The following is a 23,921-nucleotide window of genomic DNA, read 5'->3' as shown; positions in this document are numbered from 1 at the left end:
CAGTCACGGTCTGTGGAAAGAGGGGCCGAGGAATTACATCGGGAGGCAATTCTGGGGCTCAGGGGCCGGGTCTGTCCTTAAGGGTTTCCCGAGGGCTTCATCCTCATAAAATATTCTCATTCACCCCGCGGGCTGGCAGCTGGACAGAGAGCAGGCAGCCACCCCGCGCTGGGCTCCCGGCTGGACCGCCCAGCACAGAACTTGGGGATGGGGGGAGGCCAAATCGCCCTGCGGGCTGGACACGCGACACACTGGGAATCTCTGCCTGGCTCCAGCCACACCCTGGGGAGGGCTGCTGGCCAGGCTCTGTCCTAGGGGGGTCCTTTGGTCTGTAGTGTGAGCCAGAGCCTGCAGCCAGAGCCTGGCTGAGCCTGCCAGCTCTCAGACCCAGGGCTGTCCTCAAACCGAGCTCCAGGAACAATGAGGTCTTTGTCTGGTATCTTCTGGGCCCCTGCGCATGTGGCTCTAGGCTCTGGTCCTGTCCCAGCCTTGGCACAGACGCTGGGGTCCTGGGGTGGGATGCTGGGACCTTGCTGGGTGTCCACTTCAGTGCCGAGCCAGGACTGGCCTTCCCAAGAGCAGTACTCTCCCTGGGGACAGGGACACGGGGGTGGCTGTGGCCACTTGATTCTCTGGTGATGCTTCTGGTTCAGAGAGGGCCTCAGGGACGTGGCACCCACCCCCCAGCCACCCCAGATTGTGTCACCACATAAGGAAAGACTCCAGATGGCACTCAGAGCCGGAAGCGCTGCTGTCCATGGTGCTGACCCAATGTCAATGCCTGCTGTGCAGTCAACCTCCAGACAGGTCCTTCTCACACCCCACCCCCACCCCACCAGCCCTAAGAACTGGGGCTCTGGATCAGCACCTTCTACGGGACCTTTCTTGTCCATTCCCAGGGATCACCGTGGCCCCAGGGCACCTCAGGCTCCTCTGGGCAGCCTGGCCTCCAGTCGCTGGGTGCCCTTGTCCTCTGTGTCTGTCCCTGGCCTTGGCGTTTGGTGTTCCCAGGGTCTGACACTTCAGTAGATGCTCCCTGAGTAAGTGGGTTCATGAAGAAGTTCATGGTCTCACTGAGGTCTCGGTGGGTTTGCCCCCGGCGGTTCCTGCAGGAGTCGTGTGAGCTGCCCTGTCCGCAAGAGAAAGACAGTGGCCAGGTCCTCTCATCTCTGCTGTGGAGACTGAAGCCTGGACACTCCTGTGCACCCTGGGGCCTTGTGCTTTTCTAATCAATGGGCATCAATTGTAATTACAGGCTCGCAGCCCAGGGTGGGCATTAACTCCAGGGTGGGGTGTTAGCTCCCAGAGTGCCGTGTTGATTCCAAAGTGAGGTGTTGACCCCCAGGATGGGATGTTGGCTTCCTGAATAGGGTGTTGGATCTCAGGGTAGAGTGTTGACTCCCAGGTGAGATGTTGGCTCCAGGGTGGGGTGTTGACTCTAGGGTAAGGTGTTAGCTCCAATGTAGGGTGTAGGCTCCCAGAGTGGGGTGTTGGCTCCAATGTGGGGTGCTGACTCCAGGGTAGGGTGTTGGCTCCACGGTGGGGTGTTGACTCTAGGGTAAGGTGTTAGCTCCAATGTAGGGTGTAGGCTCCCAGAGTGGGGTGTTGGCTCCAATGTGGGGTGTTGACTCCAGGGCAGGGTGTTGGCTCCCAGTTTAGAGTGTTGGTTCCCAGGAGGGGCATTAACTCCCATAGTGGGGTTTTGACCCCAATGTTGGATGTTGGCTCTCAATGTGGGGTGACTGTGCCAGGTGTAGGTGCAAGTTGACCATGAAAGACTGGGACTGGGAGGGCAGGGTCAGATCTGTGTGAAAGGATCGCTCAGTGGCTTCTTGGTGGGAGAGTTGGAGCGAGATCCCAGTAAGTTCACTGCTGCAAGGATCCCAGGGAGCTATCGGGGTGGGACACTGGGGGACCCAGAGGCTTTGGCTTGCAGGAGGCAGACACAGATGACCACCAGGGTACACTGAGCTTTGAGGAGTTCTGTGCCTTCTACAAGATGATGTCCACCCGCCGGGACCTCTATCTGCTCATGCTGACCTACAGCGACCACAAGGACTACCTGGATGCCGCTGACCTCCAGCGCTTCCTGGAGGTGGAGCAAAAGGTGAGGGGACGACAGCAGGAGCAGGGTCCTGGCGTACATGGCCTCACCTTTGGCTCCCAGGGCACTTGAACCAGTTCACTGTGACTGAGAATCCTTCAGTCTGGAAAGATGGGCCACAGCCTGACACTCAGGGTCCTCAAACCTGCCTCCACTTAGTGAACCTGCTTTGATTCCCATCATGGGCCATCCCAGCATATTTCAGGGTGTGTCCCATGGAGGCCCTGAGTGGGTGGCTCCTCGGTGGGCCTCTGAGCGGCTCAGCCATGACCACAGATACCCTGAGCCTCCTCAAGGGACCCTGCACTTGACCACAGCACCTTTAGCATGGAGCACCTCATAGAACTGGGGTTCCATGACCCAACCTTCCCACCTGTTCCAGCCACGGGTCTGACTAACTTGTACCCCCTGAGCCCCAGGCCCATTACCACCACCTTTGACCCATTTGTCCAGCAGATGCCCAGATGCCTCCAAGTGCCAGGGGGGCTACCCACTCATTTCTCTTGACTCTAGGCCTTCTTGTCTATACCAAGAGGCCTACTGCTTCCTGGGCACTGCCCTGCTGACTGGGGGCCCAGTGTCTGGAGGCTTAGGGATGTGGGCCCCTCAACGTTGGCCCAGGAAGGGGCTGGATGTCACCTGCTGTGGTGGGCAGGAGGCTGGAAATCCATAGTGGGAGAGGGGAAGGCCAGTGTCCCCTGAGGAAAGAGTGTCCCCGTGGTGGGGCCCAGGCAGTGTATATCTCCCACCCTAAGGGCTGGTGGGAGGCGGCCGTGAGGACCAGCGTCCACACTTATAACTTCCTGGGATCCTCAGGGACCCAGTTTGGGGCAGAGAGTGGGAGGGGCAGTCAGACTTAGGTTAGAGGCCACGGGCAGAGGCTGCTGGGCAGGGCCGGGGGCTGGGTGGCTGGAGCAGCTGTGGCACCCAGGCTGGGTCTACACGTATCTATCTACCCAGGATTTCCCCCCACCCCCCACGGCTGTCCTGGGTTGGTGTCTGCCCCACCTTACCCCACGCGGCCGTCCTCGGGGCTGTGCTCCCAGGACCCCTCCCCGCTACTCACACAGTTTGCTGGGGTTCCATCCTCGTGGAAGTGTGCCTGCCTCCTCTCCTGTCCTCCTAGGGGAAGCCCTGGGGTCTGACCCAGGCAGGAGAGGCTGGCACCAGCCTGGCTGGATGCTGATGCCCCAGGCAACTCGCTCCCAGCCCAGCCACTGTGGGCAGCATTGGGATGAGGCCATGGGTTCTCTGTCCCTGTTGCCGGTGTACGTGGGGGTGGAGGGTGGGAAAGTGGCCCTGTCTGGGAAGGGCAGTACTGACTCATTATTCCCTACCCTTTGCCCTAAGCTTTCCAGAAGCTTTTCCCTATATCTGGGGCCAAAGCTGTCCACCAGGTGGGTGGTTTGAGCCCGGACCCAGCCCCCAGACTCTGGGCCTCCCAAGGTCCACAACTACTCTGGGCTCTGACCCCATTTGTCCCACTTCCCCACTATCACTGATATCCCTCCCCTACCCCCGCCTACACGGGACTTCCTAGAAGCCCTGCTGGTGAACTTGCTTCCGGGAACTGAGGGCTCTCGGCCTGGGCTGCATGGCAGGGCCCTGGGAGAGCACTCAGCCTCTGACCAGGGCAGGGTGGCGGGGGTGGGGGGCGGCATCGATGCCCAGGGCCGCTTGGGCTCGGCTTCCGTGTGCAGCTTTCCCGAGAGGGATGTGGGTTAGGCAGCAGGGGGAGCCAGGTAGGGGAGGCTCCCCGTGCCCCTGGGGCTCCTCCAAGGTGGGACTGGTTCTCCTGCACCTTCTCACACATAGGGCTCCCTGCCAGGCCTGCCCTGGTCTACAGCTCTTGAGACCCCGACAGGGTGGGAATGAGGGGTGGGCCAGCTGATGGGACCAAAGACCCCTCCCCTGCATCAAGGATCCTGTCCGACACAGCTCTTCCAAAGCCATGTGATCCACCAGTAGTCCTCCGGCCAGAGTCCCAAGTCTCACGACACTGAGGGTAGCCGGTGTGCCGCCCAGTCAGGGAAGCACCCTGCAGGCGCCCGAGCCTCCCCCTGACGCCCACCGTGGGCAGTCTTGATGCGACAATCAGAGGCAGCCAGGGAGGCGGCGGTGGTGCAGGAGGAGGAGGGGGGGGGAGCTGCCTGAGGCTAGCCCGGGGCCAATGACGGGCTAGCCTGGGCTGAAGCCCCTACTCTGGCCTAGATGACGGGGGTGACCCTTGAGAGCTGCCGGGACATCATCCAGCAGTTTGAGCCCTGCCCAGAAAACAAGAGCAAGGCGGTGCTGGGCATTGACGGTGAGCGGGGCATCGCTGCGGTCCGGCTGTCCCGGCGGGCTGATGGGCAACCTGGGGGCCAGGACAAGTGGCCTGGGCAGAGAGTTTACGGTTCCACGTGGCGGGGGTGGGGGGCGGTCCTGAGATGAGCCCCATGGGGGGGGGGGAGCTGGCACGCAGGCGCTAAGCACCCTCCCACGCTCCCCACGCAGGCTTCACCAACTACACTCGGAGCCCCGCCGGCGACATCTTCAACCCAGAGCACCACGGTGTGCACCAGGACATGACACGGCCACTGAGCCACTATTTCATCACCTCGTCCCACAACACCTACCTCGTGGGTGACCAGCTCATGTCCCAGTCCCGGGTGGACATGTACGCCTGGGTCCTGCAGGCCGGCTGCCGTTGTGTGGAGGGTGAGCGGCGGGGGCCGTGGGAGTCCGAGCCCCCCTCGGGCCCGGGGGCCTTGGGCTCCGGGGGTCTCTGAGCAGGGTGTCTGCCCTCCTTCCGGGCAGGGGCTGTGATAGGCCTCTCCTGGTGTTAATTGCTGAGCGAGAGGACTGACCCCAGTCAGTCCACGAGCCGCGGGTCTCTGGGCATCGGCGGCCAAGCTCCTGGAGCTGACTGACGTCTGCCTTCCCTCAGTGGACTGCTGGGACGGGCCCGACGGGGAGCCCATTGTACACCATGGCTACACTCTGACCTCCAAGATTCTCTTCAAAGATGTCATCGAGACCATCAACAAATATGCTTTCGTCAAGAATGAGTGAGTGGCTGGGACGGCGGCGGGGGTGGGGGAGGGGCTCGTGCGGCCCTTCCTGCTACTCCCCCACATCCTTTCTTGGGGGCAGTGTTTGCAGAGGCCAAGGGGCTGATCTGGGGGTCCCTCGTTGAGGCTGAGGGTCAGGGAAGGGAGTGGAGCTGCAGCTCCAGGGAGAGGGAGGGCAGCGGGCGCAGGAAGGGGACAACGGATTGGCTGAGCAGGGTGCGTGTGCGAGCAGCCCCCGTCCACACACACTTGGCGACCCCTGCTGTCAGCCGCCCTCAGCCGTGGTGGCTCTGGCACTAATTACCCCCGAGAAGCTACTCTGCGTCCAAACTCAATTTGCTGTCACTCAGCTGTAGCTACAGACACCGTTGAACAGAATCCTATTTAGTTTCTGGAAATAGAAGACCGCTCCCCTGCCGCCCCCCCCACCCCAGTCACCTTCAAGTCCTGGTTAAACAAGGCTCAGAGGTAAGGAAAGAGCTAATTTAATGAGGGAGGGGAAGAGAAGCCAGATTGATTGAGGACATAGAAATAGAGGGGCCCCTCCTGAAAGAGCTTGCCCGAGCTCTGTCTCGGGCTGTCAGGAGGGAGTGGGAGTGAGGAGTGGTGGCCTGGTGCCTAGACTTGCAGGTGAGAGAGGCATCTCAGGGTAGGGGGGCTGAGGCAGACAGATGTCCTGTAGCTGCCGAGGACCCAGGGACGTGCTAGGGTCCCAGGACGGGGCTTGCCTCTCATGTGCCAGAATAATCTTTGCAGACATAGGGTTCTTCCCTAGGCCCTTGTGCCACAGGCTTCAGTCCCTTGCCTGAGAAGTAGGGAGAATACCTTCCCGCCAAGTCCTGTTTGCCCTCTCTGCACCACAGGACTCGCCCATCTCTTGCTCTGATTCACGCCATCTAGGTCTGGGTCACCTACATTTTCTAAAAGGATCATGTTGCCTTTCGACAAAAATCCAAGTAAAATGTGCACACGGTTAAAAAAATAAATCAAACAGGGGCACCTGGGTGGCCAGTCGGTTAAGTCCAACTTTGGCTCGGGTCATGATCTCACGGTTCGTGGGTTCAAGCCCCGTGTCGGGCTTTCTGCGCACAGAGCCCACGTTGGATCCTCTGTCTCCCTCTCCCTCTGCCCCTCCTCTACTCACGTTCTCTCTCCTCTCTCAAAAATAAATAAACGTTAAAAAAAATTAATAAATAAATCAAACAACTGAGGAACGTGTAATGAAAATGCCCATGCTACACTCCCCATTCTGCACTATGAAGGTAATAACAATGTTCTACCAGATGGAATGTGCCAGGCTTATGTCTCCTTTTCTTATGGGGCCGATGTTGGGACCCCAGAGCCATTCACAGGACGGTGTCTCCAGTATCTAGGTCAATGAGATTATTTTTCTCAGTCTAGTCATTGTTCCATATTGCACCTGTTTAGTTCACATTATTTTTAAACCATGACTGGCTGACTTGCTTGCATGTTTCCTTTTGTTTTCCTGGAGTTTCTAATTGCCTTTGTTTTTTCTTATTGGGCTATGAATTGCATGCCTTCTTTACCTGTCCGTAACATCTCCCAGATCCTTTCACACCCATGCAGTTGCTTTTCAAAGCCATCGATGGGCCCCTTCTCAGAGTGGCTGTCAGTTCCATCTATCCTGGCTGCTGGTGAAGGTCTCTTTTCATTCACTGGTGCAGGTGACTTGAGGTCTTACACATTTGGGGGCCTAGCCCTCCCCTGGCTTACTCTGCTCCTTCCACCTTGGGGCCACAGGTACCCAGTGATCCTGTCCATTGAGAACCACTGCAGTGTTATCCAACAAAAGAAGATGGCTCAGTATCTGACGGATATTCTTGGGGATAAGCTGGACTTGTCATCAGTGAGCGGTGAGGATGCCACCATGCTTCCTTCTCCGCAGATGCTCAAGGGCAAGATCCTGGTGAAGGTAAGCCCCTCCCTGCCCCTTCTAGGGCCAGCATCCTGCTGGGCCTCTGGCCTCTGATCTGTGACCAGGTGAGGGGCAGTTGCCCTGCTCTGGACAGTACAGGGCTCCACACCATCTGTGGCAGATTTGAGGAGTCAGGGTAGGCCCTGTGCCCAACCTGGCCTCGGTCTCCCTCCATGGTGGCCATTCAATCTAGGGACCTCTGTGTGCACACCCAGGCGTTTCCCTCCCACACTGCTGCTGCAAGGAAGTGCCAGACTGGCTTCTGCCCTGTGGCCTGAGGTCCACAAGCAAGCTTGAGAAAGGCTCCTTCCCTTTGCTGCTGCTCCTGTGGCTACTGGCCTCCCAGTACTTCCTGCAGAACCCCTCCCATGGTCCGCCACCTCCCCCCAGGGCAAGAAGCTCCCTGCCAACATCAGTGAGGATGCTGAGGAGGGCGAGGTGTCTGATGAAGACAGTGCAGACGAGATCGATGAGGATTGCAAACTCCTCAATGGGGATGTGAGTAGGGGCTGGGAGGCCCTTCCCTTCTTGGGGGGCGGGGGAGCCGCAGTCCTGAAGAGCAGGCTCACGGCCTTGCTGTGAGAAGGCAGTGGCTGAGAGAGGGACATCGGGCAGACGTGAGGGTGCTTTGCACGGCAGTTAGACAACTGGGCACACACTCAGCCGAGGTGGGGGGCCTTCCCTGCCTGCCCCTTCACCCAAGACGTGGCCCTGCACTCCCAGCTGGCAGAGGTGCTGGGGCTGGGGGCTGGCTGCACGGGAAGGAGGAGTGAAAAAGGGCTTGGCAGAGGGGGGCTGGGGGGACTCTGTAATTAGCATCTTTTCTCCTCTGGGCACTGTTCTAAGCCGCTGCTCCGAGGCGGGAAGGCATTATTTCTCCCTGAGGGGCCATCGGATGGGAAAATAATTGTGCAGGAGCCTTCCCAGCCATGCTGGCTAATTGTTTGAGAAAGCCCCGAGGCAGCGGAATTCTCCGCTTGGATGTGCCCGCATATTTCTCTGGCTCCGGGTGACAGGGCACCCCGTGTTCTCTGACACCTAGGGTGCACCCCTCCAGCCTGGGCTCCGGGGCACCCAGGTGCCCACGGCCCAGGCGCTGCCCTGGAGGGGCCCGAGTTTGTTAGGGCTATGATGGGGGCTGCTTCGGACAGAGAGGGCACCTAGAGGCTATGCCCCGGGTGCTGGCGGCCGGGCCGCCCATCCCTGCCCCCTGCCCATCTCCTGAGGGACATCATAGCCACTGGTGGGATCCCAGATCCCGAGCTGCTTCGGGCTCTTGGAGCCCAGCGTGGCCACCGGGCACACCGACTGCCTCCCCCACTGGCCAGACACCGGAATCCCTGGGGCGGCGGCGTGCAGCTAAAGGGGTGCAGGTGTTAAAATCTGAGAGGCCTGGTTCAGAGCTGTGGCCCTGGGGCAGATCGTAGGCCTGAGGTGCGCCCCAGGAGCTGGGAGGTGTGGGGGTAGGCGACGCAATGCGGGGGTGAGTGTGCGGCCAGGGGTGTGAGAAGCCAAGACGGGGTTCGGGCTCCCCGGCTCCAGCAGGCCCCCGCGGCCCTGCCCGAGACCCTGGGGGCTGTCACCGCTGCTGCCGTGGGGCTGGGGGCTGATGGCAAGGGGCGACCGTGTGGCTCTGGCAGGCCGCCACCAACCGGAAGCGTGTGGAAAACATCGCCAAGAGGAAACTGGATTCCCTCATGAAGGAGTCGAAGATTCGGGACTGTGAGGACGCAAACGACTTCACCGTGTCCACGCTGCCCCCGTCCGGGAAGCTTGGGCACAAGGCAGAGGGCAAAAAGGTGAGAGCCCGACGGCCGGTGACGTCAGCCTGCAGCCGGGTCAAGGGCCTGGAGCACGAGGTCTGTGCACACCGGTGCACATGTGTGTGCATACACACACGCCCCCGAATGCGTGCACACACCCGCACACACCTACGCGTGCACACACGCACCTCTGCGCACACACCTGCACACACCTACTTGTGCACACGCACACCCGTGCATACCCCTAGTTACCTAGTTGTGCACACGCACGGCCGTGCACACACCTGCACACACCTACTCACGCACACACGCACCTCTGTGCACACACCTGCACAGACCTACTTGTGCGCGCACACACCTACATACCTAGTTGTGCACGCACGCACGCCCGTGCACACACCTACACACCTAGTTATGCACACCTGTGCACACACCTGCACACACAAGCCTGCGTGTGCACTCATACCTCTGCCCGCTGGCCCTGCTGCCTGCCGGCCTGCCTCTCGACCCCGGCTTCTCTAGGAGGTCACCTCAAGCTGTTTTGATTCTGATCATAAGGGACTTGCAGCCTTCCCTGTGTCACAGGGCGGCTGGCCAGGGTGAAGGGGTGGCCCCATTTGCGTGGCTGTTTCCTTGAGGTCCCCAGGGGAGCTGCCACCCCCCACCCCCCACCCCCCACCCCGGGGATTTGCAGCTCTTTGTGGAAGGGCACTTGAGCATTGCCTGGGGGCTGGAAGGCCAGGCACCTCCTGCTGAAGGGTCTTGTGAGTGACAGAGAGGGGCACACAGCGTCTCAGAGCCCAGACAGTCTCGGGGAGCTATCTAGCTGGTCCAGGCCTGGAGTCCCCGACAGCCTCACGGGGAAGCAGGGCTGGGCTCTTCGAGGTGTCTCATGGGGAGAATGGCGGGCGCGAAGCATGTGTTGGGGGGCGCTAGGCCGGGTCGGTGAGGCTGAACAGTCTGGGGACCGGCTGGAGAGGGGCCGCGAACCTCGAAGTTCAGGTGCATCAGCTGAGAGGCTCAAGTGCAGCTGATCCCCCAGGGGCTGTGGTGGGCAGCGCGGCTGGTTTGGGGCCGGGCCGGGTGTGGGTCAGCCCTACAGACCCTGTTTCACAGTGAGCAGGGCTGCAGGGCAGGTGGTGGAGGTGGTGTCTACCCGTTTGGAGAGAGCCCTGCCCTGCCCCCTGCCCCCTGCCCCCTGCCCCCTGCAGAGCTCACCACTGTCTGGGCCCCGGGGAAGGTGGGAAGGCAGGTGGGGGGCTGGGCTTCCCGGGCAGTGTGTTTAGATACAAGTGTCTGTCGCACCCACAGGGCACGTGGTACAGCCGGTGCCCCCGGACACTGGGGGTCCCTCTCTGTGCAGGTGACCCCCGCAGGTCCCATGCGGACAGGGCATTGCTTATTTCCAGTGCCCAGATTTCTAGGTGGGGGCTTGGGGACGTGCAGGATGGCAGCTTGGACCTGGGGAACTAATGTCCGTGTGACTTTTGAGGGGGAGCAGGTACTCAGGGAAGGCTTCCTGGAGGAGGAGAAGTTGTGGCAGCTTAGGCTGAGCTGCCAGGCGTGGAGCTTGGAGGGGACGTCAGGGAGGACCCCCCGCCCCCAGCAGCATTAGGCCCTCCCGGCTGGGGCACGCGCAGGAGAGCAGTGGGGATGCAGGGCACAGAACTGTGTGTGTGGGGGGGGCTGGGCAGTGTGGTCATGCACCTGCTCCCACATGCCTCTCTGTCCCCTTTGCCGAGCGGCCAGAGGCTGTGGCCCCCGCTCCCTGGGAGGCAGTAGGCAGACGTAGGGTGGGCAGACTGGTGGGGAAGAAGCAGAGGGGCGAGGAGGGGACCCCCGTCTTCAGTGCCGGGTGCAAGTCTAATGGGCACGGGTGCTGGCCGAGGGCAGGCCTGATCTTCTGTGAGGGGGCCGGTCCCCTCGACATCCCGAGTGGCCAGGACTGGAGGTTCCTGCTCGGAAGGGCCCTGCAGCCCGCACTCCTCCACCTGCCTTCCCGGCGGCCCCGCCCACCAGGCCGAGCTCTCGTGTCAGGCGGTGTCAAGGGGCAGGAGCGGCCCCACTGCGGGCCCTCCGCTTCCCATGGCCTCCCTGAGGGTGGTGCTCAGGCCGGTGCTGTAACCTCTGCCAAGATTGGGGGTGCGGGGGCGCGGGCGTGCAGTGTTGCGGGCGTGAGGGTGTGCAGGGGTGAGGGGTGTGTGTGCAGAGGGTGTGGGTGTGCAGGTGTGTGGGGGTACAGGGGTGCTGGGTGTACAGGGGTTGTAGGTGCGTGGGTGTGCAAGGTGTGGGAGGGTGCGGTGTGGGGGGGGGTGTGGTCATGTAGGTGTGTGGGAGCTGAGGGGGTGTGGATGTGTGGGTATGCAGGGGTGTGGGTGTTCAGGTGTGCAGGGTGTGGGGGAGCGCAGAGTGCTGGTGTTTGGGTGTGCAGTATGTATAGGTATGCAGGGGTGTGGGGTGCAAGTGTGTAGGGTATGTGCGGTGCGGGCATGCTGGGGTGCAGGGTGTGCAGGCATGCGGGACTGCAGGGTGTGTGGGTGTGCAGGGGTGCGGTGCGCAGAGGTACAGGGTGTGCGGGTGCAGGGGTGCGGGGTGTGGGTGTGCAGGGGTGCGGTGCGTAGGGGCACAGGGTGTGCGGGTGCAGGGGTGCGGGGGTGTGGGTGTGCAGGGGTGCGGTGCGCAGAGGTACAGGGGCGCGGGTGCGGGGGTGCCGCGTACGGGGGTGGGGTGGCGACAGCAGGTTCTGGCCGAGGCAGCGGCCCCTCTCCGGATGCTGGGCCAACCGGTGCCCCTCCCTGGTTGTGCGCAGATTCAGAGGCGCGTGTGCGCGGCGTTTCAGGCCGTGTTTACAGAGCCGTGAAGCGCGTCGGCCTCAAGCGGTTGCATACGCCCGGCGTCTGGCTGCCGGCGCCTCTGCCCGCGGGCCGCGGAGCCATCAACTAGTCAGGAGGGACAGGGGCTGGTGTGGCCAGGCCAGGGGAGGGAGAGACACCTGTAAGCGCAGTCTGGGGCGGGGCTGACGCCCAGGGCCTCTGCTGCGGCGGGTCTGCGCCCCGGGGTCGGCACAAGCGCCTTCCGTGCCGCCCCCTGACCCTCATTGGCACGAGTAGAGCAGACGCGGGTGGGAGCCGGGAGCCGGAGAGGCGCCTGTCCTGACCCCCCCCGGGCCCGGGCTTCTCCGCGGAGCAGGAGTGGGCAGGGGCAGGGCGGGGGCTGGAGCTCGGGGGCGGCTGCGGGCAGCGTCTTGGGCCGCACGCTCCTTTCCCGACGTGTGAGCCACGGTGCACGGGGCTCAGGTGGGGGGCCGAGGGCGCGGGCGCCACAGTGGGCTCTCTGCGGCATGAGGTCCCGTCCCCTGTGCCCCTGGGGTGGAGCTGACCCTCGTGTCCTCCCCCCTCGGGCCCAGTGGGGCCCAGCTTGAGCTCCTGACCAGGGGCCTTACTTGCCTCCTGGCCGAGAGGCCGGCGGTCCAGGCCGGGGCACGGTTGGCGGGGAGTTGCGTGTGTGCAGACGCACGTACGGGACCGGGGCTGGGGTGGGGGGCTGGGGGGGAGCAGGGAAGGTGCTCCATAGACAATGGTGCGGAAGCTCCCAGAAGCTCCCAGAAGCTCCCAGAAGCCCCGAGGGTGATGTGAAACGGCCGCTTCGGGGGCACAGACCGCATCTGTCTAATTAGGTAATACTTTGGTCTCTGCAAGAAGCAGGACAGGACGTCAGAGCTGCAGGGGTCTTCATAAAAGCCTTACATAAGCATGCTCGGCCGAGGAACGTTCCAGACACACAAACAGCACTTACCGTACACTCGCCCTCCACGGGAAAAGAATTCAGAACTGGGGCCTTAATGAGTTCAAAACACTTCTGGAGGAGCCCGTGGGGCCTCCACACTCCCTCTCAGACCCCTGCCTCTGCGCCCCCGGGGCGGGCTGCGGAAGGGTGCCCGGAGCCTCGGAGCCTGGGGCCCTGAGCCTGGGCGCCCCCTTCACCGCTGTCTCTCCGTCCCCTAGGCTGAGGACGGCGTGGAGTCCGGGGAGGACACCGGCGGCAGCAGACGGAACAACCGGACCCTCATGAGCAGCTTCTCCAAGCGCAAGGTCTGGCGGGGCTCCCCGGCAGGGGCGGCCGGCTCCCCGTTCCTGTGCCCCCCGGGGGTCCCTGGGCCGGCCAGCCGGAGAGCCCCCTTCAGCTCCCGGGACCCCTGACCTGGCTTCCAGAATCCCCCCTAGCTCCATCGTCCCACTGGGGCTGGGGTTCGGAGCCGGCCTCAGCACCTGGCTGGGGCTGGACGCAGCAGGTGCCTCGATGGCCAACCCCCCCAACCGGGCACACCGGCCGACGCCCCTGGGTCACTGGGGGGCCCCACGGGGCCTCACTCCGCTGTCCTTCCACACAGAAAAAGAGCAGCAAACTAAAGAAAGCGGCCAGCATGGAGGAGGGGGGCGAGGACCTGGAGTCCCAAGGCAGCCAGGGCCGAGGGTCAGTGCCCTGCCCGAACGGACCTTGGCAGTGGGAGGCGCCCAGGCCCCCGTCTGCGCGGCAGCGGGAGTTGGATGCGCGGGCCCTGGGTGGCGGGGGGACCGCGCGGTGGGCTGGGGGAGCGGGGGCCCCTGGGCGCGGACCTCGAGGGGGCCGGACTGGCCAGCGTCGCCCCCTGCGCTCGCTTCCAGCGCCCGATGCGGCTGGGGAGGCATCCTTCGGTGGGGTCCGCGCCGGCACCCGCCCCTCCCCCACGTCGCTCCTGGGTGGAGCCGGCCGAGGCCTGGAGCCTGCCTCCCAAACTGGGGTGCGCAGGCCGGCCCGAGTCGGGAGGCCCTGACCCCCCGTCCCCCGCCGTGTCCGCAGGGCGAGCCGGCAGAAGAAGACCGTGAAGCTGTCTCGCGCCCTCTCGGACCTGGTCAAGTACACCAAGTCTGTGGGCATCCACGACGTGGAGGCGGAGGGTGAGGGGACCGGGGCCCCCCGGGGGGGGCGGGGAGGGGGCGGCGGGGCGCTGGCCTGCCTGCGCCCCTGATGCCGCCCCCCTGCACCGCAGTGGCGTCCAGCTGGCAGGTGTCGTCCTTCAGCGAGACCAGGGCCCAGCAGATCCTGCAGCAGAAGCCGGCCCAGTACCTGCGCTTCAACCAGCACCAGCTGTCCCGCGTCTACCCCTCCCCGTACCGCGTGGACTCCAGCAACTACAACCCTCAGCCCTTCTGGAACGCCGGTTGCCAGATGGGTGCGCGCCACGGGGCGGCCGGCCTTGCTCCCTGGCCGCTGGCTTTGGGGAGCCTCTATCACCCCCTGCCGGTGTCGCCCGGCCGGCCCTGCGGGGCGGGGGGGGGGCCCGGGACCCCAGGACGAGGAGGGAGAGACGGAGGCACGTCCGCCCGCGTCCCCGGGGGTGGACGGGGGCTGGCGGGGCAGGGCCCCGGGGACGTTCTGCCGGGACGCGCACACACGCCCCGCTCACGCACAGGGCTGTGAGCCCAGGGTCCCCGCTCACATAGGTGAGCCCTGGACTCGGGCAGCCGTGGGGGGGGAGGCGGGGCGGCGGGCGGCCAGGCGCTGACCGGGCCACGTCGCCTCCCTGCCCGTAGTCGCCCTGAACTACCAGTCGGAGGGCCGGATGCTGCAGCTGAACCGGGCCAAGTTCAGCCTCAATGGCAACTGCGGCTACGTGCTCAAGCCCCAGTGCATGTGCCAGGGTGAGGCCCGGGGGCCCAGGGACACGGAGCTTCAGCAGGGCCACCCGGTGGGTCAGCCAGGGACACGGCCCCCAGGATGCCAGAAGGGGGTGTGCGGGGGAGGACCCCCACCCTGCCAGGAATCCGCGAGGGGTGCGCTAGGGAGCCCCTCCCCACGCTTGGCCCCCCATGAGGTTCCCCGGCGTGACAAGCCTGAGGGGACTGGCCAAGGACTCAGGCCGAGACACCCCCAACCACGTGTGGCTTTCTCCCCATTTTAAAGTCTTCCTGCTCCCCAGCTTGCAACTGCCACCTCCTCGGGTGACGTGCCCGCAGAGCCCCACCCAGGGAACCCCGCACCTGGCCCCGCACCCGGAGGCCGTGTGCCGAGAGGGGAGACGAGCCGTGCCCGGTCACAGGGTGGTCACGGGGGCGGCCAGCACGCGGACCCCTGGGACCCCCGTGCCGGAACGCCGCCTCCCGCCCCCCGGGCCTGGCGCTCCCGTCCAGCAGGAGGGTGCGGTGGGGTGCCCAGCCAGCCGGGCGAGAGGGTGGAGGCCGGCCCCGCTCCCCCTCAGCCTGGCACCCCCGCACCCCCCAGGCGTCTTCAACCCCAACTCCGAGGACCCTCTGCCCGGGCAGCTCAAGAAGCAGCTGGTGCTTCGCATCATCAGTGGGCAACAGCTCCCCAAGCCGAGGGACTCGATGCTGGGGGACCGGGGCGAGGTAGGAGGGGCCCGGGCCCGGGTGGGCGGGGCTGGGGCACCACGCCAGGCCAGGTGCCAGCCCTGCCCTCCGCGCCCAGATCATCGACCCCTTCGTGGAGGTGGAGGTCATCGGGCTCCCCGTGGACTGCAACAAGGAGCAGACGCGTGTGGTGGACGACAACGGTGAGGCCCCGGGGGCCACAGGGGAGGGCTGGGCGGGGCGCCCCTGTGACCCAGGCAGCCCCCCGGCTGGGCCTGGGCCCAGAGCCCAGTCCCCAGGTTCCCCGGGCCAGGCCGCCAGCCCCCGAAGGAGGCACCGGAAGAGGGCGAGGGCCCAGGTGGCCTCCGGGCTGGACCTGGGGTGGGAGGTGACACCTCCTCCCGGTGGCCTCTAGGATTCAACCCCATGTGGGAGGAGACCCTGGTGTTCACGGTGCACATGCCTGAGATCGCGCTGGTGCGCTTCCTCGTCTGGGACCATGACCCCATCGGGCGTGACTTCATTGGCCAGAGGACACTGGCCTTCAGCAGCATGATGCCAGGTGCGCAGGGGGCTGGCAGGGCAGGGAGGGCAGAGCCCGGGCCAGGGCCCCCTGGTATAGAGACCAGCATCTCCTGCAGAGCCCAGTGTCCCCCATAAAGACAAGCATCCCCTCAGGCCAGTGTTCCCCCACAGGCCACCACCCTCCATAGAGACCGGTCCCCCCACAGCCCAGCATCCCCCATAAAGACCGGTTCCCCCCACAGGCCAGTGTCCCCCATAGAGACCGGTCCCCCCCACAGTCCAGCGCTCCCCCTAAAGACTGGTCCCCCCAACAGGCCAGCGTCCCCCATAGAGACTGGTCCTGCCCACAGGCCAGTGTCCCCCCACAGTCCAGCGTCCCCCAGAGAGACCGGTCCCCCCACAGGCCAGCATCCCCCGTAGAGACTGGTCCCCCTATAGGCCAGCATCCCCCATAGAGACCAGTCCCCCCCACAGTCCAGCGTTCCCCATAGAGACCAGTCCCCCTATAGGCCAGCATCCCCCATAGAGACTGGTCCCTCCACAGTCCAGCATCCCCCATAAAGACCACTCCCCCCCACAGGCCAGTGTCCCCCATAGAGACCGGACCCCCCACAGTCCAGCGTTCCCCATAGAGACCGGTCCCCCCATAGGCCAGCATCCCCCATAGAGGCCAGTCCCCCCACAGTCCAGTGTCCCCTATAGAGACTGGTCGTGCCCACAGGCCAGTGTCCCCCCACAGGCCAGCGTCCCCCATAGAGACCGGTCGTGCCCACAGTCCAGTGTCCCCCCACAGTCCAGCATCCCCCATAGAGACCGGTCCTGCCCACAGGCCAGTGTCCCCCCACAGTCCAGCATCCTCCCTATAGACCGGTCCCGCCCACAGGCCAGTGTCCCCCCACAGTCCAGCATCCTCCATAGAGACCGGTCCCACCCACAGGCCAGTGTCCCCCATAGAGACCGGTCCCCCCCACAGTCCAGCGTTCCCTATAGAGACCGGTCCCCCCACAGGCCAGCGTCCCCCATAGAGACTGGTCCCCCTATAGGTCAGTGTCCCCCATAGAGACCAGTCCCCCCACAGTCCAGCATCCCCCATAGAGACCAGTCCCCCCACAGGCCAGCGTCCCCCATAGAGACCGGTCGTGCCCACAGGCCAGTGTCCCCCCGCAGTCCGGCATCTCCCATAGAGACCGGTCCCCCCCACAGACTAGCATCCCACAGAGACCGGTCCCCCCCACAGGCCAGCGTCCCCCATAGAGACCGGTCCCCCCCACAGGCCAGCGTCCCCCATAGAGACCGGTCCCTCCACAGGCCAGCGTCCCCCATAGAGACCGGTCGTGCCCACAGGCCAGTGTCCCCCCGCAGTCCGGCGTCTCCCATAGAGACTGGTCCCCCCCACAGGCCAGCGTCCCCCATAGAGACTGGTCCCGCCCACAGGCCAGTGTCCCCCATAGAGACTGGTCCCGCCCACAGGCCAGTGTCTCCCACAGAGACCGGTCCCCCCCACAGGCCAGCATCCCCCATAGAGACCGGTCCCCCTATAGGCCAGCATCCCCCATAGAGACCGGTCCCCCCACAGTCCAGCGTCCCTCATAGAGACCGGTCCCACCCACAGGCCAGTGTCCCCCATAGAGACCGGTCCCCCCACAGGCCAGCGTCCCCCATAGAGACCGGTCATGCCCACAGGCCAGTGTCCCCCCGCAGTCCAGCATCTCCCACAGAGACCGGTCCCCCCCACAGGCCAGCGTCCCCCATAGAGACTGGTCCCGCCCACAGGCCAGTGTCCCCCACAGAGACCGGTCCCCCCCACAGGCCAGCGTCCCCCATTGAGACCGGTCCCCCCACAGGCCAGTGTCCCCCATAGAGACCGGTTCCCCCCACAGTCCAGCGTTCCCTATAGAGACCGGTCCCCCCACAGGCCAGCGTCCCCCATAGAGACTGGTCCCCCTATAGGCCAGTGTCCCCCATAGAGACCAGTCCCCCCACAGTCCAGCATCCCCCATAGAGACCGGTCCCCCCACAGGCCAGTGCTCCCCCATAGAGACCGGTCCCCCCACAGGCCAGCGTCCCCCATAGAGACCGGTCGTGCCCACAGGCCAGTGTCCCCCCGCAGTCCAGCATCTCCCATAGAGACCGGTCCCCCCCACAGACTAGCATCCCACAGAGACCGGTCCCCCCGACAGGCCAGCGTCCCCCACAGGCCAGAGTCCCCTGTAGGTCAGCTGAAGCCAGGACTGAGCTTCTTTCTGTGAGTCGGTCCCTGCCGTGGGTGGGCCTGGAGACACAACAGGGAGGTGAGGAGGCAGGTATAAGGCCAGGGGCACTTTGTGGGCGGGATGGGGGAGGGGAGCCCAGTCTGTGGGGTCCCCCAGGCCCCAGGAAGAGGAAGAGGTCGTTGCAGGACTGAGTGATACCGGAGGGCTTCCCGGAGAAGGAGCCCCCAGAACTGGGCTCAGGGGTTGTACTCGGGGCCCGGGACCTTTGGGTAGAGCGCGGGGCGGGGTGACCGTGGCCTGGCCGTTTCAGGCTACCGGCACGTGCACCTGGAGGGGATGGAAGAGGCCTCTATCTTTGTCCATGTGGCCATCAGTGACGTCAGCGGTAAGGTGAGTGCCACCCGCAGGGCCATCTACCCGGCCCACCCCTGCTCCCACCCCGGCCCCGTTGCCGGGCCGTCGGGCCTGGTGCCTACTCCTCTGGGTCTGTGTCTCCGCCTGCAAACTGGGCAGTAGGGACACCCGACCCCGGTGTCCCGGGGCCGCTGCAGGCACCAGGAACCGGACACCCTGGCCCCTCCTGGGCACCCCTGCCCCCCACCCCCCGACTCTCCTAAACCTCCTCACTCCTACGTCTCAGGGTCCCCGCTTCTCCGTCCCTCTCTGGAGGGTGTCTGCCTGGCCCTGCCCCCCACCCCGCATCCCCGGACGGGGCTCTCACTCCATCGCCCCAGGTCGTGGAACCCAGGGCGGCCCCGTTCTGTGCTCCGGGCCCAGGCAGGGCGTGTGTGTGGCGGTCCGTCCGGTGTGCGTGGGGGGCCTGCGTGGTCCCGGCGCTGTCTCTCTCCTGCCACCTGCGTGGCCCCGCGGCACCACGGGCCGCCTGGCTCTCGCCCGTCGTCACCCCGTCCGTCTGTGGCGTGTCTGCCTGTCTCCGCGGGCCCCGCGCCCGGCTGTCGGCGTCTCACAGCCTTCACTCTGTCTCTTTGGTCTTGCAGTGAGCTTGCCTATGTCTAAAGTCTACTTTTAGAAGGACAGTCCCGTTAGGAGCTCGAAGGTACCCCAGCGCCGGGGCGGCGGAGCCCGCCCGCCCCCCACTGCATGCTCAGGCCGCCCCCATTAGCATCCGTGATTCCCGATAGCATTTTGGAGACTGTCAGCTCATGCGACATGGATCGTGCCGCGGCTCTGGGGTCCCTTGGGCCATGTTCAGCCACAGAGCAGCATTTACGAGGCAGGTCCAGGACTTCAGCGAGGCCTCCTGTGCGTGGACCCCTCCCGGCCTTCCGTTCCCTCCTCTGTCCTCCGTCCGCCGCCCCGTGTCCCCCGCCTACCTCCGTGTCTGGTCCTCTGGCTTTGAGCGCCCTGCCCCCTGCCCCCGTCACCCTCCCTGCCCTCGCCTTTCCTCTCCGCCCCCACCCCCCACGTGCTCCCTGACTCCGTGCGCCCGTCACGTCTGGGGTGGGGTGGGGTGGGGAGGCCCCAGGGACCAGGAGCTCGGAGCTTGAATCCTGGACCTCCTTCTAAATGGCTTTGCGGGCAACTTCGCCCAAATTGCACTAGATTTGGGATCTTGAATCGGGAAGCTGATTCAAGTGCTGGCCACTTTAACGCCTCCGCCCAGACGTGCCCCTGTGTCACTGGGGAGTGGTGGCTGTTGTCGGGGCCTCTGCATGCGAGGACCCCTCTGGCCTCTGCACTCTCGACACGCAGCCGCCGGCCTCTCCGGCGTTGACTCGGGTACTTGCCGGCTGGTCCCGGGGGCCCCCAGCTGCCCTCCTCGGGCGGGGAGGCTGTCGGGAGAGGCCTCGCGGGGACTTCCGGGGCCCGGCTGTCCGGGAAGGCCCGAAGCCAGCGGCAGTTCAGGGAACGCCGAGCCGGCACGGGGCCTGCCCTTAGGGCTGTGTGAACCGAGAGCAGGGGGAGGCTGGCAGCGGGGCAGGAAGGCTTCCCGGAGGAGGCAGCACGTCCGAGGAGTGGGCCGGGCAGGGCCCCGGGAGAGCAGACCGCTGGCCCGCACCCGGCTTTGCTTGCTTCCTCAGCCTGTGGCGCCCGAAGGTGGGGGCGGACGTGAGCCTGGCGGTGTCTGCTCCCGTGGGGTTTTCTCCCCGTGTCAGGCCCACCCCGCGGGCCCTGGGCCGGCCTGCTCCGCCACAGCCGGGGGCTCCGTGAGGGGCACACGGTGTGGGCGCAGGATCCAGGGTCCGGGGAGAACCCTGGGGGGGCCTCTCCGTCTGGCCGTCGCCGGGCCCGCCTGTCCTGGGACCCGTCCACCCTCCGGCGGGGCCTCCTGGTCTGCGCCAAGGCCGTGGCAGCTGCCGTCCCCGGAAGGGGCGCCCTGGACACCCTCTCCCGCACCCACAGCCCTGAGCGGCACGAGCCCGACACGCTCACCGGTGCCCTCGTCGGGCTGGCTCTTGGGCTGCGGCAGGCTCGGGCCCGTCACCGCCTGCCGGAGCGTGCCGGGGGCCGGGCCGGCGGTCCCCGGTGCCCGGTGCCCGGCCGCTGGCTACGTGGGCTCCTTCTCTTGCAGGTCAAGCAGGCTCTGGGCCTAAAAGGCCTGTTCCTCAGAGGCCCAAAGCCCGGCTCCCTGGACAGCCATGCTGCTGGTCGGCCCCCGCCTCGGCCTTCCGTTAGCCAGCGGCTCCTGCGGCGCACGGCCAGCGCCCCGACCAAGAGCCAGAAGCCGAGTCGCGAGGCCTTCCCGGAGCTGGTCCTGGGCACGCAGGACCCCGGCTCCGAGGGGGAGGCCCGTGACGTGGCGGCCCCCGGCCCCGGCCCCGCTCTGGAGGCCTCGGCCCCGGAGGAGCAGGGCAACCGCAGCCCCCGAGGTAAGGCGCCGGTGGGGAGGAGCCCGGCGCGCGGGAGTCTGGCCCAGGGGCGGCCCCCTGGTGCGCCCGAGGGCCCCGGGCCCGCCGGGATGGCCGCCGCCTGCATGAAGTGTGTGGTCGGCTCCTGCGCCGGTGAGGACGCCGAGGGCCCGCGGCCGGGACGGCTGCCCGGCCCGGGGTCTGGGGCCGGACGCGAGCCCGTCAGCCAGCAGCCCCGGGCCCGTGCGGACTCGCTGGGGGCGCCCCCCACCGCCGCGGGGAGAGGCAGAGGGGCCCGGTGGCAGGGTCCGGGCGGCGGCGGCGGCGGCGGCGGCGGCGGCGGCTCTGTGTCCTCGGACTCCGGCAGCCTGGGCGGCCCCGAGGTGGCCCCCCGCTGGCCCGAGGGCGCCCGCAGGCAGGCAGGGGCCCTGCAGCGGGAGATGAATGCCTTGTTCGTTCAAAAGCTGGAGGAGATTAGGAGTAAATCCTCCACGCCCTCCGCCGGTAAGACCCGACGCTCCTCCGCGGCGTCCTCTGTGCTGCCCCCACTCCGCCCCTCGGCATGGCCGGGCCCGGAGTCTGCTGCGCTGCCGCGCCCAAACCGCCGCCTCCGTGTGCTCGTCGTGGCTTTACTTCCCGCTGCTCCCTGCTTGCCCGGGGGCCCCCCGTAGCCCCCAGCACCCCTTCCCCAGCTGACTGCGGCCTGCCCGCGCAGATCCCCACCCCCACCCCCACCCCCCTCCCCCCCAGCCCCTAAGGGGCCAGGGAAGCGAGAGCAGGTCTGACCACAGCTGCCTCGGGGGCTGAGGTTGCCCCCCTCCCCCCCCCCCCAGTGCCCCCATGACCCGGCTGCCCTGGATGCCCTTCCTAAGACCCGGGGGAGCTTCCAGCCCCCCTCGTCTCCCTCCGGGGCCGGGCCGCGGGTGTCCGGCCCCTGACTCTGCACCGAAGGCCTCCGGCGAGTCCGGCGTGGGTCGGTGGTGCCCTGCAGAGCGGCCCCCGACGCCCCCGAGACCCCCGGACGGTGCCCAGGGTGTCGAGTGGAGTAGACGGCACCTGCTCGGCCCTGGGGATTCATTTATGGCCTGAGCCGCGTTGAGCACCGGCTGTGACTGGACCCCGGCCTGTGGAGGGGCTGAAAGCTGAGCTGTCCCCTCCCCCCCATCCCTGCACCCGCCCAGCCTCGATGTTTGTCCACCGGGCAGCCCCACCCCTATGCTGACCACCCTGTTCTCCTTTCTGTCCCCACGCTGCCTCTGTAGTTAGGGACTGAGAGCAGCCGAGTGCCAGGTAATGGGGCCCGGTCCCCCGGTCCCCCGTGCACCCTGTGCCGTCCCCGGCCTGGCTTGTCGGCCGGGCCCCGTGGACCCTGCCCGTGGACACAGGCCCGTCAGCCCACCACCCCACCCCCCCCCCCAGCCCCAGCAGCAGCAGAGCCGGAGGGCAGGGTGGGGGGCAGCTGCGTGCCCACCGAGGGGCCTGGCTGTTGGGGGTCCTGCGGGCACCGTCCCTGGGGGATGAGCCCGACACGCTCCTCTCCTCTCGTCCACAGACACCCGCCCTTTCTCCGCGCAGAGGCCGGGCTCCTCCCTCCGTGGCCTGGAAACCATTGCCGAGGAGCCAGCCCCGGGCCCCGGCCCCCCACCTCTGGTGGCTGCCCCCCCCAGCCCCTCCCCGGGAGGGCTGCCGTGCCCGTCGGGACCTGCCGCCGAAGTGGCCAGCCCCCCTGTGGTGGCTCTGGGAGCTCCCACGCCCTTCCAACTCAGGACCCAGAGCAGAGGGGACACGGAGCAAGCCCCAGAAAGCCATCAGCGGGTGTACAACGGTGGGGGCCCAGGGGGAGCCTGCGAGGGGGCCCCCGGCAGCCAGACGGTCAGAAGGGCTGACGGCGACGGGAAGGTGCCCCCGGAGATCCCGGGCGGATGGCGGCCCCTGGCCGGGCCCTGCCCCACCGTGTACTCGGACGCCACGGCTGGAGACCGGCTATGGCGGCGGCTGGAACCGGGCGGGCACCGAGACAGCGTGTCTTCATCCTCCAGCGTGTCCTCCAGCGACACGGTCATCGACCTCTCCCTGCCGGGCCTGGGCCTGGGCCGTGAGAGCGTCTCCGGGGCTCCAGCAGGACGCCTGCCCCTGCGACCCTGCTCGGCCACGGCCGTCCGCCTGGACCTGCCTGCTGTGACCAAGAGCAAATCCAGCCCTAACCTGCGGGCTGCCAGCCAGCCGCCCACGGCGCCGGAAGGGCTTCAGCCCCGTCCGCTGGCCCCTAGGCCACCCTGGGGCCGCCTCCCCCTGGTAGGCCTCCGGGACTGCCCTGCAGCCGCCAAGTCCAAGAGCCTGGGGGACCTGACTGCTGACGACTTTGCCCCTCAAGTGGAGATCCTGGGCCGAAGCCTGGGCCTGGCGAGGGAGGGGCGGGCGGTGCGGGGGGCGCGACGGGACGCCCTGACCGAGCAGCTGCGCTGGCTCACGGGCTTCCAGCAGGCCGGTGACATCACCTCGCCCACCAGCCTGAGTGGCGCCGGGGAAGGGGTGCCCGGTGCCCCCGGCTTCCTGCGGCGCTCGTCCTCCCGCAGCCAGAGCCGCGTGCGCGCCATCGCCAGCCGGGCCCGGCAGGCCCACGAACGGCAGCAGCGGCTGCAGGGCCCCAGGGGACCCCCAGGGGAGGAGCGGGGCACCCCGGAGGGTGCCTGCTCCGGGGGCCAAGGGGGCTGCGGGGACGTGCCGGCCCCCTGCAGGGGCTCCGCGGCCACCGGCCTCCTGCTCAGACTCTGACGGAGGCTCAGGGCGGGTCGCAGCTGCCCTCGCCTTGGCCCTCCGTCTGCCACCCCTCCCCACCCCCCTCCCTGGGGAGGAAGCGGCCTCCTGGCCTCAGGGTCTGGGGGCATGTTTCCTGACGTTAAGATACACAACAGAGGTATTTAAAATTTAAGAGACAAAGCTTCTACTGCATTAAAATGGTGCCCAGTCCTCTTCCACTTGTACCTGGTTTTCTGCAGTGCGGGGGTGGGGGGGGGGTGCACAGGGGCGCGGGAGGTGTAGGTGAGCACGGGCACAGGGGGAGCGGACGCGCGGGGCCCCTGGTGCAGGGGCGCGGGTGTGGCTCCAGGGAATGCTCCTGTGCCCAGAGCTGCTGGTTCCCTGCCCGACGGTGGCGGGCTCGCTCTGCA

General features: G+C 66.4%; 1 protein-coding gene across 3 annotated transcripts in view; it reads left to right on the top strand.

The window, feature by feature from the left end:
• Nucleotides 1-23,724, top strand: part of PLCH2 (phospholipase C eta 2) — a 70,726-nt gene extending 47,002 nt beyond the window's left edge. For 2 of the 3 annotated variants that reach the window (XM_047871642.1, XM_047871643.1), the window contains 18 exons: nucleotides 1,937-2,107; nucleotides 4,316-4,409; nucleotides 4,601-4,804; nucleotides 5,034-5,154; nucleotides 6,919-7,090; nucleotides 7,484-7,591; nucleotides 8,734-8,892; nucleotides 12,861-12,947; nucleotides 13,247-13,329; nucleotides 13,696-13,793; nucleotides 13,886-14,068; nucleotides 14,430-14,537; nucleotides 15,118-15,242; nucleotides 15,322-15,406; nucleotides 15,619-15,765; nucleotides 18,252-18,331; nucleotides 20,475-21,255; nucleotides 22,304-23,724. In XM_047871642.1, the coding sequence (XP_047727598.1) occupies nucleotides 1,937-2,107; nucleotides 4,316-4,409; nucleotides 4,601-4,804; nucleotides 5,034-5,154; nucleotides 6,919-7,090; nucleotides 7,484-7,591; nucleotides 8,734-8,892; nucleotides 12,861-12,947; nucleotides 13,247-13,329; nucleotides 13,696-13,793; nucleotides 13,886-14,068; nucleotides 14,430-14,537; nucleotides 15,118-15,242; nucleotides 15,322-15,406; nucleotides 15,619-15,765; nucleotides 18,252-18,331; nucleotides 20,475-21,255; nucleotides 22,304-23,526 (4,029 nt within the window). In that variant the 3' untranslated portion in view covers nucleotides 23,527-23,724. The remainder of the gene's footprint in view (nucleotides 1-1,936; nucleotides 2,108-4,315; nucleotides 4,410-4,600; nucleotides 4,805-5,033; nucleotides 5,155-6,918; nucleotides 7,091-7,483; nucleotides 7,592-8,733; nucleotides 8,893-12,860; nucleotides 12,948-13,246; nucleotides 13,330-13,695; nucleotides 13,794-13,885; nucleotides 14,069-14,429; nucleotides 14,538-15,117; nucleotides 15,243-15,321; nucleotides 15,407-15,618; nucleotides 15,766-18,251; nucleotides 18,332-20,474; nucleotides 21,256-22,303) is intronic. The other variant, XM_047871644.1, reaches the window with a different exon arrangement.
• The last annotated feature ends 197 nt before the right edge of the window (nucleotides 23,725-23,921 follow it).

This window comes from Prionailurus viverrinus, chromosome C1, assembly GCF_022837055.1.
Source record: "Prionailurus viverrinus isolate Anna chromosome C1, UM_Priviv_1.0, whole genome shotgun sequence".
Lineage (NCBI taxonomy): Eukaryota > Metazoa > Chordata > Mammalia > Carnivora > Felidae > Prionailurus > Prionailurus viverrinus.
Note: the sequence above shows the minus strand (reverse complement) of the source record. Positions and strands in the feature narration are given on the sequence as shown.